Source organism: Taudactylus pleione, unplaced genomic scaffold (assembly GCF_031769625.1).
Source record: "Taudactylus pleione unplaced genomic scaffold, aTauple2 ptg000041l, whole genome shotgun sequence".
Taxonomy (NCBI): domain Eukaryota; kingdom Metazoa; phylum Chordata; class Amphibia; order Anura; family Myobatrachidae; genus Taudactylus; species Taudactylus pleione.
Genome location: NW_028284443.1, coordinates 81,411,420 through 81,430,558, shown reverse-complemented (window position 1 = coordinate 81,430,558; position 19,139 = coordinate 81,411,420). Strand labels below are relative to the sequence as shown.

The following is a 19,139-nucleotide window of genomic DNA, read 5'->3' as shown; positions in this document are numbered from 1 at the left end:
GTGTGGGCCAGTGGTTAAGGTCTGCACCTTGCACCTTGGGGTCAGGGGTTCGAATCATGGAAGAGGAGGTATGTTTTTTTTTTTCCTTTAGTTTATAAATCTTCACTACTAGATTAAAAAAATATCACTTGGTGGTGTGTGTGAATTCTGTTATTTATACAAATACATATACAGATGAATCCTCATACATCCAGCCTCCTTGCGCATTAAACAGGCCATCTAGTCTCGCCATGCCATGGCGTGACTCGGTAACGCGAGCGGCTTTTATGCAACTTTTTACCTTCAAATGCATCTGAATCATACAGCGAATCAAATTGATAGCACAAGCAGTTTCTGCTGAATAAAATAATATGCAGCATGCCTATGTTCTGTGAGCCAGTGCAGGTGTATCTGTTATACTGTTATGTTACTCTAATAGCGACTGTAACACTTTAACATAGTGAGTTGCTTGCAGATACACCTATACTGGCTCACAGAACATAGGCATGCTGCATATCATTTTAATCAGCAGAAGCTGCTTGTTCTAATAAGTTCCATTTTAAGATAAAAAGATGCTCGGCACTACCAAGTCACACAGCACTGCTGCGCTATGTGTGGAGCAACTTGTAGCACATGGAGAATAGATGTATGTCGACTCATCTCTAGTACTGTGCTGCAAAGTCCCTGTCCCTAAAAGTGACCCTACAGTAGATGCATACTACTGTACCGAGTCCCTATAGCAGCCGTACAGTAGCTTACATTGGCCAGAAGACGCACACTAAGCATTACATAATGACAGACCAACTGAAGTTCAGTTATTTAAAAAAAAACTCTACAGAACTGAAAGCATTTCTCTCAACATCCCACCGCAGTACAAATGTTATCAGTGGAGCACTCGCCACCTAGAGGTTAAGCAGTGTATTACAGGCCGTGGCTTAGCTTTCGTTGTAGAATACCACAGTATGCCACAGCACAGCCATCACGTAATGTTCCATGGCATGACACAGGAGACCTGAATGGTGCGCTATGAGCAACAAACTAGCTGAGCACATCTGTACTACTGTATATGTTATAAATATTTGAATCAACATTTTTAATAATTGTGTAGTAGGGACTTCAATGGGTGGGGGACACTTAAATAAATGTATGAAACCAAGGGGGCAGTGACCCAAAAAAGTTTGGCAAACACTGGTGTAGATTACGCACTGCTCATGTACACCAATGTAGAAGCCTCGTTACATAATGAGAAATTTGTTTGATCTAAGAATCTTTTTGTTTTATTTTTACACGCCATGATCTTCACAGCAAATAAAGGCTGAATATTCATTTTTTATTTAATGAATTTACTTTATTTACTAATATACAATTGATATTGCCACTTAAATCATTTCTCTTCCCCAGTAACTGAAGTCTGTGTACATGCAAGCCTCCTCTATAAATTGTAAGTACTGCATATTTAATGTGTTTAGTGCTTAATGATCCTACAGCAGAACAGACCCCTCCAGCAGAAATGAAAACAAAGCAGCCACACAAAATTAAGGAAGACTGGAAGACAATGTTCATAATTAACTCAATTGCTGTTTATGGTTACAATTCTGAGTCTAATATCCAATTTTGCAACATTTGTATACACTAGATATAAGGCAATAAATATTATTAATTATGCAGGAGAAGATCTGTGGTTAACGGCAATGACCATATTACAATGGGAATGAGAGGCTTGCTGGAGAACCTGGTTGGAAGCCCAGGATCATCTCCTTGTGACTTTGGGCTAGATCACAAGCTTGTCTAGGCAGTGGAAAACTGTCTGATAAATTCCATGCAGAGCTCTGTGTAAAAAGTTTGTGTGCAATAGATAAAGTAGCGAATGGTAATAGTTTTATTTATTAGGAAATTGCTTAGATTTAAAAAAAAAACACAGCAACACAAAAGAAAGTTTGAAAGTCCACTCAGACACATAAAATAAAACACAGCAACACAAAAGAAAGTTTGAAAGTCCACTCAGACACATAAAATAAAACACAGCAACACAAAAGAAAGTTTGAAAGTCCACTCAGACATGCGCTAGTCACATATCCCTGATATGATACAGAGATTTACGCAATGCTGATATTTACACAGATTGAGCGATTGTTAGTCATAGCGCATGCGCATAAACAGCACAACACATGCACAGCGATTGCTTTGCAATCACGCTTGCACAAATTATACACTCGCAAAGTGAGTGACAAGTAATTAGCGCTTGGGGGAGGTGGTTACAAAAATGCAGACTTGTCTGACCGTTCAGCCGCCGTTTCATGGGATTGCATAAATTAGCCATTCGATCTCCTTTGCAGCATGAATCTCAGGAGAGATGCTGTGCTTGAGACAGGCCAGACCTGACCTGCGTGGCTGCTGTACATCGATGTTCCCGATGTTTATGCTATTGCGCATTGTTGGATGGATATAAGAAGGCAGCAGTGGGCGCCCCTATGCTCAGAGGGGCTTTGATGTCATTAGCATATTTTCGCAACTGCAGTCCATGAGATATCACAGCTGAAATTGCGTAAATCTCTGAATCAGGCCCTGAGTGTGCACAACATAGCGCATTTTCTCCATGTCATGCTATGCCATTTGCCCCACAGAAAATAGCTCCATCTTAATCTCCTCTTAGATGAGGGGGGCTGCCACCACCGAACATTACTCACCCAGCTTCTCCTGGTGCCTGTGAAATCGATCTGACAGGCGCCGGGACTGGCGCATGTGCACTAGCAGCGGGGCGCAGCAAATGTACATATCAACAGCTTTCAAAGGGCTGCATCATCTGCAGCCCCAAGGAGCTGTGTAGGGCTGGTGGAAAAGCAGAGAAGCGGCTTCCTACTGGAAGCCGCTCTCTGCTAATAGCAACATGGACTGGCAGTCCCATGGGGAGGAGACAGCTCCCCCTGAGACTACCTGTTGTTTATGTGACTGGCAGGTAGCTCTTCCAATGGGAAGCCACTGCCAGTCACAGTGTAGACAGTGCAGTCACGGACTGCACTGACTACACTGAAGTGGTGGATTTTACTGGGGGGGCAAAATCCACCATTGGTGTAGACAGCAGACTCATTATCATATATAAATAAACAAACTGCCTATAACTGCTGTAAGCCTACTGTTTTGAAAAATAAACACTGATGAATTCAAAGTATTTATCACTTTTCTATGTTTTACTTGTAGGGGTCTTATTGAAGTGCTTCTTCATGAAAGAGCTTGGAAAACTACTGGCAGAAAAAGGAATTTAAATGTGTTGTTGCTTACATAGATGTAAGTGTAAAGATGGCGTGTGAATGGGATGCTTCATTCACTCAAACCTCCTTTCAATACTTTTTGTGCTTGAAGTCCTTAATGAGCTTGGAACACTTGATCAATGTAGTGACTTTAGCACTAGTTTTAGTTTAATATGGAGATTCTGGAAGAGTATACAGATGTATCCTCACTTGTCTTTGCTGCAGTCAGTCATGCCAAACAGCTCCCGTCCGCACGCCTGGTCCCGTAAGACTCTGCTAGCGCCGGGCGTCTTTTTTGCTAGGATGCACCAGGAGACTGTGCTGATTAATATGATATGTGACACTTTTATCTGTAGTGACTGAGTCACCCAATCAGCATATGAAGTGCCATGATGCAACAGCCATAATTCTTTTCCATGCCAAGTTCCGTTTACAGTCTCAGTGGCACACAGATATACAAGTGTCACATAGCAAATTAATCAGCACAGTCTCCTGGTGCATCCTTGTCGCATTGCATTAGATGCATTTTCGGCAAAATAAAGACGCCCAACACCAGCAGAGTTGCAAGGGTCCTGTCGGCTCACTCACGCCAGGCATATCTCGTTGCATGGCTTATGAAGGCTAGATGAGCAAGGACACATCTGTACATAATAGAAGAGAAAATATTTGTATTTAGATTTTCCCTACTAAAATAAAATAAAATTATATATTCTTTCCAAGATATAAAATCAATATTACCAAATCAGTTGCACACCCACTTACTTTAATCTTTTTACACTAAATCAGAATCTTCCATCAAAACAATAGAATACATTAGTATTAAAGTGTCATCTACCCATTCTCAGTTATATACTCTGAATCACACGTACGTTATAGACAGCGTGTTAAAGTTTCTTGGTAACCAGAGAGGTTTAAATCTTAATTTCTTTGGAAGTTTTGCAGAGGTTAATATGATCATCTTAACCAGACTTGTATATAAACTTAAAATGTTATCACTGCTGCTTTTAGATTTTGACATTAGGTTTAATAGAATATTTATTAATTGTATGTAAAAGGGAATAAATTCACTATCAGTTTGATCACATTGTATTGCAGATAGCTAGACAAAATGTTCCTAAACCTAAATATAATAATAAAAAAACACAGTTGACCTGTTTCACATAGCTATAGACTACAGTAGCTTAATAATGTTTACGATCTTTCTTTTAATTTAGTGGAAAGAAACAATGTTGCAATCCTAACTCCAGAAATTATACTACATACTAGGATACCTACTCTTCCATCTAAATGATACCAAACAACATCATCTGTACAAGAGGCTATAAGAAACACATTTTAGCTCTTAAAACAGCTACAAAACTTCAATACTGGATCGACCCAGACCCACCTTCTTTTACTTGATGTAAAGAAAGTTATACTTTTTATATCAGGTGGGGTGGGTGGAAACTGTATTCAAAAATGAAAACAACGTTGAATATTTCTTTGATGTCAGAGAATGCTACGTTGATACATTGCACAAACACATTTGAAATAGTATAGGTCTCAAACCATGGTATGAAATGAGGATACTTGATGGAAATCCACCAATCACCATTTAATAGTCCTGACAAGGTAACTTTTCCGTGTGGCGAACATGATCATATATTGTAATTTAATGGATTTTGAGATTGAAAATGTGATACTATTTGTATTACAATATGTCAATTTGATTCAAAATCATCTCATGTCTCATACTGACTTTCTAATTCAAAAGACAATAAATTGTTTCTTAATTAACTTTATATGATATAATATATTTCAATATAAATTGTTGAAGAAAAAGAATTACACCAAAACATTTCTCTAACAGATACTAAAACTTTCTGTCAGTTCATCTGCAAAAATAACTAACTAAAACCACTTACCTGACCTTCTGTTTATAGCTAGACTGTATACCAGGTTTATATTATATAAAAAGATCTTACTATATAAATGTAGGAGGGCTGGAACCACATTAACGATTTGAGATCCTAGACTTTTTGGCAGAATTCAAAGAGATTTTAACTAAACTTAAGCAAGTTATTTAAGTTATACGAGATAAACGCTTTAGTTGTAAACTGATTTAGAAGAGATTTATAAAGTAGTTTATAGAGTGGTTTCCCTGGCTACGTATACAGATTTAAAATGAATATGCTCAATATTGAGGTGCTTGCAAATGAAAGCTTTTATCTTGGGATGTCAGGGTTACAGAAGATGTGACAAGAGATGAGGACAGGAAAGATTTTGATGAAGAGGTCTTGGTTGGTGTAGAATTAGATGGTTTCAGACCTTTTTGAACAGCGGGCGGGTGACTGCAGATGGAGAGTGCATGCTGACTTGGTTTAAAATGAACAGAAAGGTTTTGAGGAATTGTCTGAGATTTAGATAGTGGGGATTTTGCGGATTTGGACTTTCATTACTTTAGTTTTACTTTTTTGAAAAGTGAAAAAGGAATTTCATAGAATTGAACAAGCTGAATTCTACTCTAAAATAGAAATACCATAATATGAACTACTTATAAGCATTCAGACTTTAGTAAGAATATGGTGAATTATTTGGGCTATTATCTCAGTAGAAAAAAGACAGCATCTAGTAGAGGAGGAACAGGGGAAATGCTTTATATGCTGTTATGCTGCAGATCTGATATTGTGTTTGGCACTACAAGTACAGTATAGATACACTGGAATAAAGTTACTTTTTTATGTATGATTTGTATTAGCCCATACAAATAAATGTTTTAGTAGTGTGAGTTTGTATTCTTGGAAAAATAAGCCTAAAAAGCATTTAATTCTCACACTTGTAGTCATACTGTCAGAAATATATATATGATAAATGCAATTTATTAACAAAGAACACTGTACATACACAGACAGACTGATGTGTATGTGATGTAGATGATAATTCATGAAATTATTATACTGTGTACGCTTTGGAGGAGATTCAAATCACTGCGATTTGAATAGCGTCGAGAATGAGTTCCCAGAGATATTCAATTGACCATGCTGTGCCCTGCACTTAGTTGGGAGTTGCCAGTTACCGCGCCATAAGCCTCGGTGTTTAGTTGCGGTATCCTGCATTCTCCAACTTAAGTGCCGGCCACAATGTTGTTAGCGCATGTGCTAAGCTGGAAACCAGCATCGCGGTCCTAGTTCAGTCAGATTTCTGCTCATACCTCAGGAGGGTGCGAGCACAAATCCTATAGATGAGAGTTTACAGTGTAGTCAACTGAATAGCTCCAGGAACTTCGTCCCTGAGCTGTAAAACATCACACTGACTTGAATCGCTCCCATTGTTTGTAACATTAGCATGTCAAGCCACATCTCCTGGTATAAACCTGCAGCATATGCTAGGCTTGCAATGATGGAGACATCATGCAATTCATCCAGCTAGGCCAGCTGCATAGAATGCACAGTTACTGCTCTTTTGACACAAAGGTCCTAATTCTAAGGTGGGCACAGATGCATTTTTTGCTGCAGTGGCAACTGTGTCTTTATGCTAATGCCACATCTAATTTTCAAACAACTGAGATGCCCACTTCCAGTGCCTTAGAACAGTGGATTTCCATCAATGTGCATCTTCAGAAACTTGCACCAGTCCTATGACATTTCAGTACGGCCTCCTTTGTGAGCAGCTGTGTGTCTTTGAAAGCAGCAGCTGTCAGCAACACACCTGCAATGGCTTTGCCACCCCCGTTACCTCCCAGAAATGCCACCTAAAATTCTCAAACCCTACATCTGATTCTGTGCTACGTCTCTGTGCAGAGACAATGAGGACACATGTGCAGTGCGACTGTGATGCATACGTGGTAAAATAAACATTGGTCAGCTGTGCACATAATGGCACTGCATCCACTTCTGAATCAGGCCCAAAATCTGAAGATGTGTATGAGTCTGTATATCTATGGATATATGCTAAATTCATGTATACTGATCAGTAATCTCTGCCCTCTTTGTTACTAACTCTGCATCAGCCCCATTGTGTGTCACACTGTAACAAAAATTGTGTAGATGTCGCACAGAATTAAGGTTGTTTAATAATCAGGGCTAAATAGATATACTGTGAGCAAGGGGGCTAGAGGAGGCGTGGCCAAACATGGTGGTATAGCCACACCCACTTGTTAAAAGCTTGACTTAAAATACTGTACTTCACGGTGGCATGTGCCTAGAAGGAGGGCATTACTTCTTCTCCATCACAGGCCTGGACCCTGGTAATCTCCACCCCCCACCCTGCCATAGACTTGCACCAACCCTGGTTAAAATCTCAAAATTATGCCAAAGAAATAATCTAAGAAAAAAAGAAAAAATTGGTAAACTAATAAATACACCTCAGTTCTTTGGCCCTATAATATCTAAAACCTTTTATAAAAAACATATTTTTTTATTTCTATATCCAAGAGAATAGTTAAGTGTTGGGGTGAATATCTGGTTTAGCTGCAATTATGTGAAGCTAACAATGGTAAAATGTAGAATTTATTTCCCTCTATTAGCTAATTGGCCATATAAATTAGATCATGTATTAATAAAGAAGGTTCATAAATAAAATTAATAATTGAATTTTAAAAATAATGTAATAGAACAGAATGAGATAAATAAAGTACAATGGCAGAGTAAAGGGAAAGAGAGAAATACAGAGCAACATTATAACAATGGGCCGTATTCAGAGCTGGAAACAATGGCGATTACGGATGCAGATTGAGCACTTGTTTGCCATCGCACATGTGTATAAGCTGCACTGCATGTGCGCAACGATTGCATTGAGACTACGGATGCACAGAAGAATCCATAGTAGATTGAGTGACAGGTTGTCAGCGTTTGGGGTGGTGACTGGTGGTGATCTGAAAAACGCAGGAGTGTCTGTCCGTTTGAACGCCGTTTCATGGGCGTGCATAAATTAGCCACTTCAATTGCATACGTAGCTCTGCATGTCAGAAGAACTCCCAAGGCTGCGGCAGGTCAGACTTTCCACAAGGGCAAGATGGCTGCTCGATATTACCAATATTTATTTACACAGGTAAGAGATGTTGTATGCATATGAGAAGGCAGCAGTGGGCATCCATTTGCTCTTGTAAGCTATACAACCAGTAGTATATTTTTGCAGATGCGATTTTATTCGTGTGCATCTTTGAATCAGGCCCAATATCATATGATTTTGACATAGTGGTGGAGCTACCGAAGACAATGGGGGCCTCCTCCATTGCTCCTGGTTTGCTTTAAATGCCCACTCTTGGCACATTACAGTTAGTACGTGCAAACAGATGAGCCCATGGCACTCTAGCCAGTAGGATGTAGACAGAAGAAGAGGAGAGAAAAGTACCATTCTGGGTGGGTTAGATGGGTGCTGCTGTGGTGTTTTAGTGAGCGTGGTAGGTTATTAATGAGTTGGGAGGGGTGGCAGGCATGAGCTCCATATGGCTAGATAACTACCTTTGTTTGACTTAGGTTATTTTTTATCTTGTTACAGTATATTAATGTTAGTGCTTCCACTTGTAATTGATTATTGAGATTAGGGGTGAGCGGGTTCGGTTTTACTCGGTTCTTATCGCAACTTTACCGCAATTTCAGCTCGATTTCATTCGCTATCCAAAACACCTGTCCGGCGATAGCCAATAAAAAGATCCGAGTAAAACCGAGTAAAACTGAACCCGCTCACCCATAATTGAGATGTGTCATTGGGTTTATATTTTCATATGTAGTATGTAGGTTATGGTAACTAAAGGTCTGTGGTTTTATTTACCAGAAACAATGTCAAGTACATCACTGGTGATTAGGTTTGGCCACAACAAGCAAACATTGGCGCTACTGTAGTACTATTTATGGTGTGATGTTCCACTCTGCAAGAAGACCTAAATGAGAATGGAGAGGAGAAGCATTGATCGGGTTACTTAATTAGGTCACTGAATCAGTCATACAACTATGGTCTGTTACACTTTAATCCAGGACTTGTGGATATTTCTAAGCTATCATGTACCAAGTGGCTACACATTGTTATCAAGATCATTGTCAGAGTCTGTGTTTGTTGTGGACCCGGGGTGGAAATAGCAGCAGACACCGGAACAGATTTAAACTGAAAGGTGGGTTGTTTAATGTGACTGTTCGTAGACTATTCGTAGACATGAATAATAAGATAAACTAAAGTCCAGTAATAAACAAACTGATATATGTCGCGGAAGGGAGCTGTAGTGAATGGGAGTAAATTTATGTCCAGATCAGTGACAGAGATGAATCCAGATAGACTGTGAGAGTGAAGTGGATATCCTGGTTTGCTGAATAGTGGCTGAAGGGGATATCAAGTAATGCTGTGATGATGGTTGCACAGGAATGGGCGAACTTCATAGATGGTACCCTGAGGCAAAGATTGCGGATAGAAAGCCATACTTGATCCCCATCCCGCATCTGAGGAACTTTTCTTTGTTTCCTGTCAGCCTGGTCCTTGTACCGCAGGGGGGTTTTCACAAGAACAGTTCACACCGGAGCCCAAACTGAAGCAAAGTTCCGTACAGTGGCATCCACAGCTGGTACATCAAAGGCAGGTAAACTTCGGAACTCAGGGACCCTAGGATGAAGACCATACACAATGAAGAAAGGAGTTTGGTTCGCTGAAGAATGGTATGATGCATTGTGCGCAAATTCGGCCCAGTGAAGGGACTCAGACCAGTTGTCTTGGGATGAGGACATAAAGATTCTCATGAAAGTCTTGAGGTCCTGGTTCACCCTCTCAGTGGACCCATTACTTTGAGGGTGATAGGCCGTGGAAAAGTTAAGTTTCACTTGCAGGACAGAGCAGAGAGCTCTCCAGAATTTTGCCATGAATTGGACACCCCTGTCAGAGATGATTTCTGAAGGGAGTCCATGAAGGCGAAATATATTGTGGACAAATAAGTGATCCAAATCAGGTGCCAAGGGTAGCTTCTCTAGCGGAATGTAATGGACCATCTTGGAGAAACGGTCCACTACAACCCAGATGGTGGTATATCCATTAGAATTTGGTAGGTTTGTCACAAAATCCATGGACAAAATCCATAGAAGAGATGGTATGGGAAGAGGCACCAATTCATCGGCTGGAGACTGTCGAGGAGACTTATGCTGGGCACACTGGGTACAAGATGAGATAAACTTGGTTACCTCGGTTTTCATCGATGGCCACCAGTAGGATCTCTTCAGGAACTCCAAGGTCTTATGAATACCCGAATGACCAGCAAAACGAGATGAGTGGGCTCACGTCAGCAACTGTTTCCTCAACTCCGGGGCCACAAAGGTCTTCCCAACAGGTGGTTGCAGTTGTATAGTGATGAACACCTTTGACTCCAGCACAGGTGTATTCTGCAGCATTTCTGGACCACTATTAGTGGACAGTGACCGTGACAAGGCGTCGGCCTTCTTTTTGAGAGCCCCAGTGTGATACGACAGGGTAAAATGAAAATGGGCAAAAAATATTGCCCATCGGGCTAGACGAGGACTTACACATTGAATATTTTTCAGAAAAAGAAGATTTCTGTGGTCTGTAAAAATGGTAAAAGGGAACTTAGCGCCCTCTAGGAGGTACTGCTATTTCTCTAAGGCCAGTTTGATACCTAATAGCTCCTGTTCACCTATGGCATAATTTCTTTCGGCAGGGGAGAATTTTTTGAGTAGAAACCAAACAGGTGAATCTGTTTATCCTCAAAATGCTGGGACAAGACAGCTCCCACTGCCTCAGACGAAGCATCCACTTCCAGTAAAAAGGGCCTATTGGTATCTGGTTGTCTCAAAACTGGAGCTGTTATAAAGGCTTGTTTGAGAAGTTGAAAAGCTGTCTCCACCTCAGGAGGCCACAGAGCAGGGTTGGCTCCTTTACGAGTTAGGGCTGTGATGGGAGCCATCAAAGAGGAGAATCCCTTGATAAAACGCTGATAGTAATTGGAGAAACCAAGAAGTCTCTGGATGGTTTTCAAAGACGTGGGACGGAACCAATCCAGTATTGCTTGGACTTTTTTGGGGTCCGTTTCTAAACCCTATCCTGAAATGATATATCCAAGAAATGGAATACTTGGTAGACCAAACACACATTTCTCCAATTTACAATACATTTGGTTCTTCCTCAGACGAGACAAGACTTCTTTGACATGATTATGGTGTTCCTCAGGAGAAGATGAAAAAATCATAATGTCATCTAAATAGACGACAACTGAGACATATAAGAGATCCCTAAAAATCTTGTTGACAAATCCTTGAAAAACAGCAGGAGCATTACACAGTCTGAACGGCATGACCAAGTATTCAAAATGACTGTCCCTTGTGTTGAATGCTGTTTTCTACTAGTCACCTGCTCGGATACGGACGGAGGTTGTATGCACCTCAGAGATCTAATTTAGAAAATATAGTGGATCCCTTGACTCTGTCAAATAATTTGATGATCAATGGTAGAGGGTATCTGTTTTTACTGTAATATCATTCAGGCCTCTATAATCTATACACGGCCTCAGACCTCCATCTTTTTTAGAAACAAAGAAGAATCCCGCTCCAGCAGGTGATGTACATGGTCGGATAAATCCCTTTTTTTAAGTTCTCTTGGATGTATTCCGACATGGCATCGGTTTCTGGTAGGGACAGCGGATAGGTCCGACCACGGGGAGGCATCTTCCCAGGCAACAAGTCAATAGGACAATCCCATTCTCTATGAGGAGGTAAGATGTTAGCTTGTTTTTTGGGGAAAACATCGGTAAATGATTGATATTCTTTAGGTATAGATGGGGCCTCTGACGTCTGAATTTTTCTCACAGGTCGAATCTTCGGAAGACAAGACCCCTGGCATTCCTTATTCCATGACAGAATCTGCATAGTGTTCCAATCAATTCTGGGATTGTGCTTATGCAGCAATGGGTATCCGAGTATAATCTCATGGGAAGCCTTGGGAATGATTATGAAGCTGATGTGTTCAACATGGAGGGTCCAATACAAACTAGACTAGATAGGGTTCTTTTAGACACAGTTTCATTAGAAATAGGTCTACCATCGATAGAGGTCAAGGAGATAGCAGGATCCAAGGTGATGCAAAGAATTTGTAATTTATCTGCCAAAACATGATGACATGAAAATTTCTGCTGCCCCAGAATCCAGGTGGGCAGATACGAATGCAGGACTATACTTAATATTTAGAGCTATGGACAAGACAGAGTCGTTTTGCTTTGGGGACGGAAGTATTACTACTAACTGAGAGTCCCCGGGACTAGTTAGGAATGGGCGTTTCCCGTCTTGAGGGTACAGGAAGCCACCAGGTGACCCGTGTCTCCACAGTATAGACAAAGGTTCTTTTGAATGCATCTCTGTCGTTCTTCTTTAGAAAGACGGGTATGATTAACCTGCATGGGTACTTCATCTGTAAGAGAGGGAGGAGAACGGGTAGGAGAAGGTTGAGGATGAGACCTAAACCGATCAGTTCTGTGCTTCTCAGCTTGGCGCTATCTAAAGTGTATATCAACCTTGTTGCAGAGGGAAATTAGACCGATGTTAGAGCTTCTTCGTTCCATCTGAGCTCTGATGCCAACGTCTGGAACTGAATGACGTACTGACTGACAGGACGGATACCTTGTTTCAGATTCATAATACTGAATGAAGCAGTAGTGATTCTTCCAGGCTCATCAAAAATTTTCCTGAATGATGTTAAAAATTCTGGATAATTATCCTGTAGTGGATCTAATCGCTCCCAGAGCAGAGAAACCCAATCTAAAGCTGAGCCGGACAACAGCAACAGAATAGAGGCCACTTTGGCTTTAGGAGTAGGGAAATTGGAGGGTTACAAAGTAAAATGTACATCACACAGGTTGAGAAATTCACAACACAGTTTTGGTTTGCTATCAAACTTGCCAGATGAAGGTAAATACAAATGAGGAGGAGCTCCAGAGGCAGATACCACAGAAGTGAAGGCATACTTGGAGAAGTTAGTGTAGCTTATAAAGTATACTAATGGTGTGCCATTTCTTGCACATACTGTGCTAATTACTGTTGCATGGTTCCCAATCCTTCCAGGTGAGAAGCCATGCCATGAATTAAATCTGTTCTGGACTCCTGTCCAGTAGCCGGATCCATTGCGCCAGTGCAAACTGTCAGAGTTTGTGTTTGTTGTGGGACTCAGGGTGGCAACAGGAGCAGACACTGGAACAGGTTTAAACTGAAAGGTGGATTGTTTAATGTGACTGTTCGTAGACATAAATAATAAGATAAACTAAAGTCCAGTAATAAACAAACTGATATATATGGGAGCTGTAATGAATGGGAGTAAATGAATGTCCAGATCACTGACAGAGATGAATCCAGATAGACTGTGAGAGTGAAGTGGATATCCTGGTTTGCTGAATAGTGGCTGAAGGGGATATATCAGGTAATGCTGTGATGATGGTTGCGCAGGAATGGGTTAACTGAGGAGACAGGTTCAGGCAGGAGTGGGTCTGGTGGAAAGCGCAGGGCTGATCTCAGCAGAGAGCCAGGCAAGGCAGAATAGTGCAGCCTATGCAGGGAGCCAGAGGCCGACAAGAAGCTAGGGCAAGCAGCAAAACACAAGTTTGGGTTTCAGGAGTGCAGAGAACTCTCTCACAGCTACACTGTGAACATGTTGCACTGGCAACTACAGGGAGCTCCAAACACCATTAAGTACCCAGTAGCGGAACGTGATAGGCCAGAGAGAGCAGGTGACCTACAGACGATTGGCCTGCTATGTCACATGGCCAAAGACAACATGGTGGTGCCCAGAAACCTGTGACGCAGAGATGCCACTAAACTTACCCTTGCCAGGATGGCCCAATGCTGGCAGACCTCTGCGTACAGCCAATGTCAGTCTCCACACGCCAGCTCCCCGACAGTATAACCGTGCCACAGCACCCTCACATGTAAGGACTGTAAACCTCCACGCCATGAAACCTTGGTCAAGACAGTACCCCCCTCCTTACGGGTGGCCTCAGTACGCCTTCCAGGCTTTTAGGGATGAGCAGAGTGGAATTTGCTGATGAGTTTGGGAGTATGGACGTCCTCAGCTCTGGTCCAACACTGCTCTTCTGGACCATAGCCTCTCCAATCAAGCAGATACAAGAATCCAGATTCTGAGAAAACTCAAAATTCCACCCCTTTTTCAGGTTGGATCCTGGGGGGAACAGGGAAAATGCTGAGAAATGTATTAAGAACTAATGGCTTAAGGAGATATATGAAATGAATTAGGAATTTTCAAACAAGACAGGAGCTGAAGACGATAGGAGACTGGATTGTTTATATCTGTAATGGGCGAACTTCATAGATGGTACCCTGATGCAAAGATTGCGGATAGAAAGCCATACTTGATCCCCATCCAGCATCTGAGGAACTTTTCTTTGTTTCCTGTCAGCCTGGTCCTTGTACCGCAGGGAGGTTTTCACAAGAACAGCTCACACCTGAGCCCAAACTGAAGCAAAGTTCCGTACAGTGGCATCCACAGCTGGTACATCAAAGGCGGGTAAACTTCGGAACTCATGGACCCTAGGATGAAGACCATACACAATGAAGAAAGGAGTTTGGTTCGCAGAAGAATGGTATGATGCATTGTGCGCAAATTCGGCCCAGTGAAGGGACTCAGACCAGTTGTTTTGGGATGAGGACATAAAGATTTTCATGAAAGTCTCGAGGTCCTGGTTCACCCTCTCAGTGGACCCATTACTTTGAGGGTGATAGGCCATGGAAAAGTTAAGTTTCACAGGCAGGTTCAGGCAGAAGTGAGTCTGGTGGAAGGTGCAGGGCTGATCTCAGTGGAGAGCAAGTCAAAGCAGAACAGTGCAGGCTATGCAGGGATCCAGAGGCCGACAAGGAGCTAGGGCAAGCAGCAGAGCACAAGTCTAGGTTTCAGGAGCACTGAAAACTCTATCACAGCTATGCTGTGATCACATTGCACTGGCAACTACAGGGAGCTCCAAACACCCTTAAGTACCCAGTAGCGGAAAGTGAAAGGCCAGAGAGAGCAGGTGACCTGTAGACGATTTCCTGCTATGTCACATGGCCAAAGACAAAATGGTAGGCTACAAGAAGAGAGGGTTAGGGGGAGAAGGGCGGTGGGTAAGTATACTTACCTGACTCCTGTCAGGTTACCAACCATCGGGATGCCGCTGTTGGTATTTTGACAGTAGGCATCCCAACAGCCGGTATTACATACCGATTCCCTTTATGCCTACTTTTGTGAAGGTTACATGACACATTTTCAAAACAATTTTGTTTGATTTATAGATAATAACCCCTCTGCATATGCAGGTTTCTTAGACAGATATATATTTAAAATATATACTGTACTTGTCAGTCTTGTTGAGCTGCTTGCGGCAGGGAACAGAGTCTCTTATGCAGGTTCCAGTTGCTGGATCGACGCCTTCCACAATTACAAATGGTCGTTCCTCTAGTGTCGCCACAGTTAGGTGCTGATCATCATCTACAGGCTGCAAAAACTTCCCATAACGCGACCACACAGGGTACTTCATGCGCAGTTCACCGTGTTCCCAGATTCCAACCTAGGCCCATAAAAAAAAAACATATGAATTAAATTAACTTTTCTTTTTAATAAATTCATTAAAATCCAAGCACAGGTTTTATTCATCCTAGTTTGCTTCTCTTATAAATATCAAACTGACAATTGCCAAAAGGGCTCTCAGGTTTGTGATTAATTGGGCTTCAGAATGTCAGTCACACAATTCCCTAGGTCGGCTTTGGTTGCAACAGAAAAGTTACAATTACAACTTGTGAATGATGGAATGATCTTTGTGCATAAATGTTGTAATCCTACTGCTTTTTAGTTCCAGTACAGCCTTAATGTTATAAATTGTGATTACATGCTAAGAAAATTATACACATTCTGAACAATCTGTGTACCAGACTTTCTCTTACTTTGACCCATTTTTATTTTATTTGTAGCATTTTGCTTGTATGCTTCGGCAGTGAAATTAGTTCATTTGGCACCTGAGTTCATCTACTGACCATATCATGCTTTAATTATTAAACCCTTTATACTTTATTGTCATGGCTTTCTTCTGGATTTTTATGTATCATCTAAGCAGAGTTGGTTATTTTTCTGACAATCTAAGCAGGAATTCCCATTTATTAGATAAAACAACAACCATTGTTATATCGCTGTGAAAGAGAAAACTCCCATCAAGGGTTTATCCAACTTAACATAAACATGATATACGTATGTGAACAGTTCCTATTGAATTGTTAGTCCATTGCCTTTCACAATCCTTTGAAAAGCTATGGAATTCACCTCGACCTGTAAGCTGGCTCAGTATTTACATTTGGTCTTCACATCCTTTACACCTCAAACATGGTTCGTACTCAGTGGTGATCAGGATCTGCCCCCACCCTAATAATAATTCTCTCCTGCCCACTACCACTAGTCGCTATGTAGCAGCTCAGCGGCACATCAAAATGAGAGCAGAAACTAAGAGACTCTATGGACCCTCCCCAGCCCAGCACACAGCAGCATGTGCTGGGCTGGGAAGGGAATCCGTTGAGCTGGAGTAGTCTCTGCTGGCTCCCTGCACTGATGTGCAGCTGCACTGCTACTGTGCAGTATATAGAAGCCAGCGGTAATGCACAGGAGAGGTGTTACGTGGGAAGGGGAGAAATCTCCCTGATAGCCCCCCCCCCTTAGATTCACCCCTACTTGTACTGTAATATGCGGACCATGTTCAGAGTGAATTTGACGGATGCCTTCACAGCAGTGGCTATCTTGCTCATTATAATGTAGGCTTCGTGAGTAGGAGAAGGTAGCATCTCTTCACAGGATCACTGGGTGATAACTTTATACTGGCTGTGCAGTAGTAGCAAAGTTTTAGGTTTAGATTGAGAACCACTTCAGAACCCTCTGAAATGACTAAATTATATCCTTTCCATTTATTTGTCATTTCAGAAAGCTTAATACTCTCCACTTTTTGGATTCAGTGGCAAGATATGTTCACAAGGAATATGGAGCGTACTGATCTTTGATATTCCACCATCAGTGATTCATCTTCCTGTCTGATATGTTTATATATGGTGACCTTGGATATGACAACAGATAAGCTTGGATCAATGCTTAGAATACAATTGTATGTACACAGCAGATTTGCTAGGAAATAAACAAATCTGCTTGGAAGAAGCTGTTTTGTCAAGATGGAGCTCATGTTTAAAGCAGCCACTTTAAAGTGACAATGGGGACTGATGAATGAAAATAAACAATCGCTATGAAATATTTTCTGCACCCACTTTCAAAATAATATGTATGATAATATGTTTTTGATAGTACAGTATGAAGACATAATAAATAATTTATACAATAAGAATGAGCCAAATATTCTGGGGAATATGCAGAGTTTCTTGCAAAATAGGCATAATTTATGCTAAAAAGAAAATACATCCAAAATGGAATATTTCCACCCATATGTCGGGTTATGTATGGTTCCACATGGGCAGCATAAACACCTGGTTTACTCCAGGCATACACTTTCTGCCATGTTTGTACTGAACTGTGAAATGCAACATGGACAACAAATAATAATGTATGCTTAAAGAAAGCACCTATCAGCTTTTATGGTTCATTAGCCATCTGCCAATCACAAGCAGTCCACTAGTGCTGGTGACCTTCATCATCATCAATGTATTTGCACAAGCACCCGATCACCTGCAAATAATTTGCCTTTCTCCAGTCTGCATGTGTTCACAATGAAAGGAACATTGAATCATTGTACTACTGGGGGTGTATTATGAGGGCAGGGATCCAGGGCCAGATTAAGGAAGGGGGGCAGTTACCCCGGGGCCCCACACACACAAAGGGGCCCCCAAACAAGGTTGTTGTGATCCTGCTGAAAACAGGTGTCCAGTGACACCTGTTCCTGAGTGGACGCTCAGCAGCCACTGCTGTTCTATTGCATGCATCAGCTTAGTCAGTGCAGCAAAGAGTGGCTCCCAACCCCTCATCATCATCATATGACACATGTCTGTGATGCTGAGGAGGGGACTCAGGAGCAGCTCTGCCAGGTTAGTCATCAGCATCCTGGACCTAGAAGTAGGCAAGGGGGTGGGGGGGTATGCTCTGTGTGTGCATCGCACAGGGGGGGGGTTTCTGAGTACCTAGAAACCCCCCTGACACACCGATTCCCCCTACACTGGCCGCATTGGGGGCGGAGCCAATATGCCCCCAATATCCCCGCGAATCATGGCATTTCGTTGCGGGGGCTAATGTATCGAGGTGCTCGGCCCCTTTTGCAACCTATACCTGCAGCAGCTGCTGCGTGAAGTGTAAGTATGTATGTGCACTGTTTTAGTGTGTGTATGTGTATGTATGTGTTTCTGTTCTGTGTATATATGTGTTATTTTGTATATGTCCTAGCGTGTGTAAACTGTGTATGTGTTAGTGTGTATGTATGTGTTAATGTGTATATATGTGTTAGTGTGTTTGTGTTAATGTGTATACTGTTTATATATGGGTTTATATATGTATATTTATATTTTGAACCACCACAGAAAATCCTGCATTTGCCCCTGGCTTCATGTGGCTTGAGGGGGAGGTCAGGCTCTGTATGGCTTGGAGGGGGCCCCCACAATTTAGTTGCCCTGGGGCCCCCACAAGCCTTAATCCAGCTCTGCAGGGAGCCCATGTACAGTGGTCCTGATCCAGAGATGGACGGATTTGCAGAGTCGCACACAAGCAGCTGTACAAATCCGTCCATCTCAGATGCAAATACAGAAAGAGGTGCCAGACACCTCCTTGCTGCATTAGCGATCCCATCACTGCGACCGACTTCACAGCCGGGAATCACCATCGCAAAATTCAAGATATATAGTGGCTTTGGGGCTAAAATGGAAAACCTCTAGTTCAACTTTTCAATTCACGTAGCTGTTTAAATGGTGGCAAATCAAATAATAAGAAAAATGAATA

General features: G+C 41.8%; 1 protein-coding gene across 1 annotated transcript in view; it reads right to left on the bottom strand.

Moving 5' to 3' along the window:
* Positions 1-19,139, bottom strand: part of GRIN2D (glutamate ionotropic receptor NMDA type subunit 2D) — a 1,022,144-nt gene that overhangs the window by 332,068 nt on the left and 670,937 nt on the right. Inside the window, exon 8 of the mRNA XM_088457418.1 lies at positions 15,527-15,738. Within this exon, the coding sequence (XP_088313544.1) occupies positions 15,527-15,738 (212 nt within the window). The remainder of the gene's footprint in view (positions 1-15,526; positions 15,739-19,139) is intronic.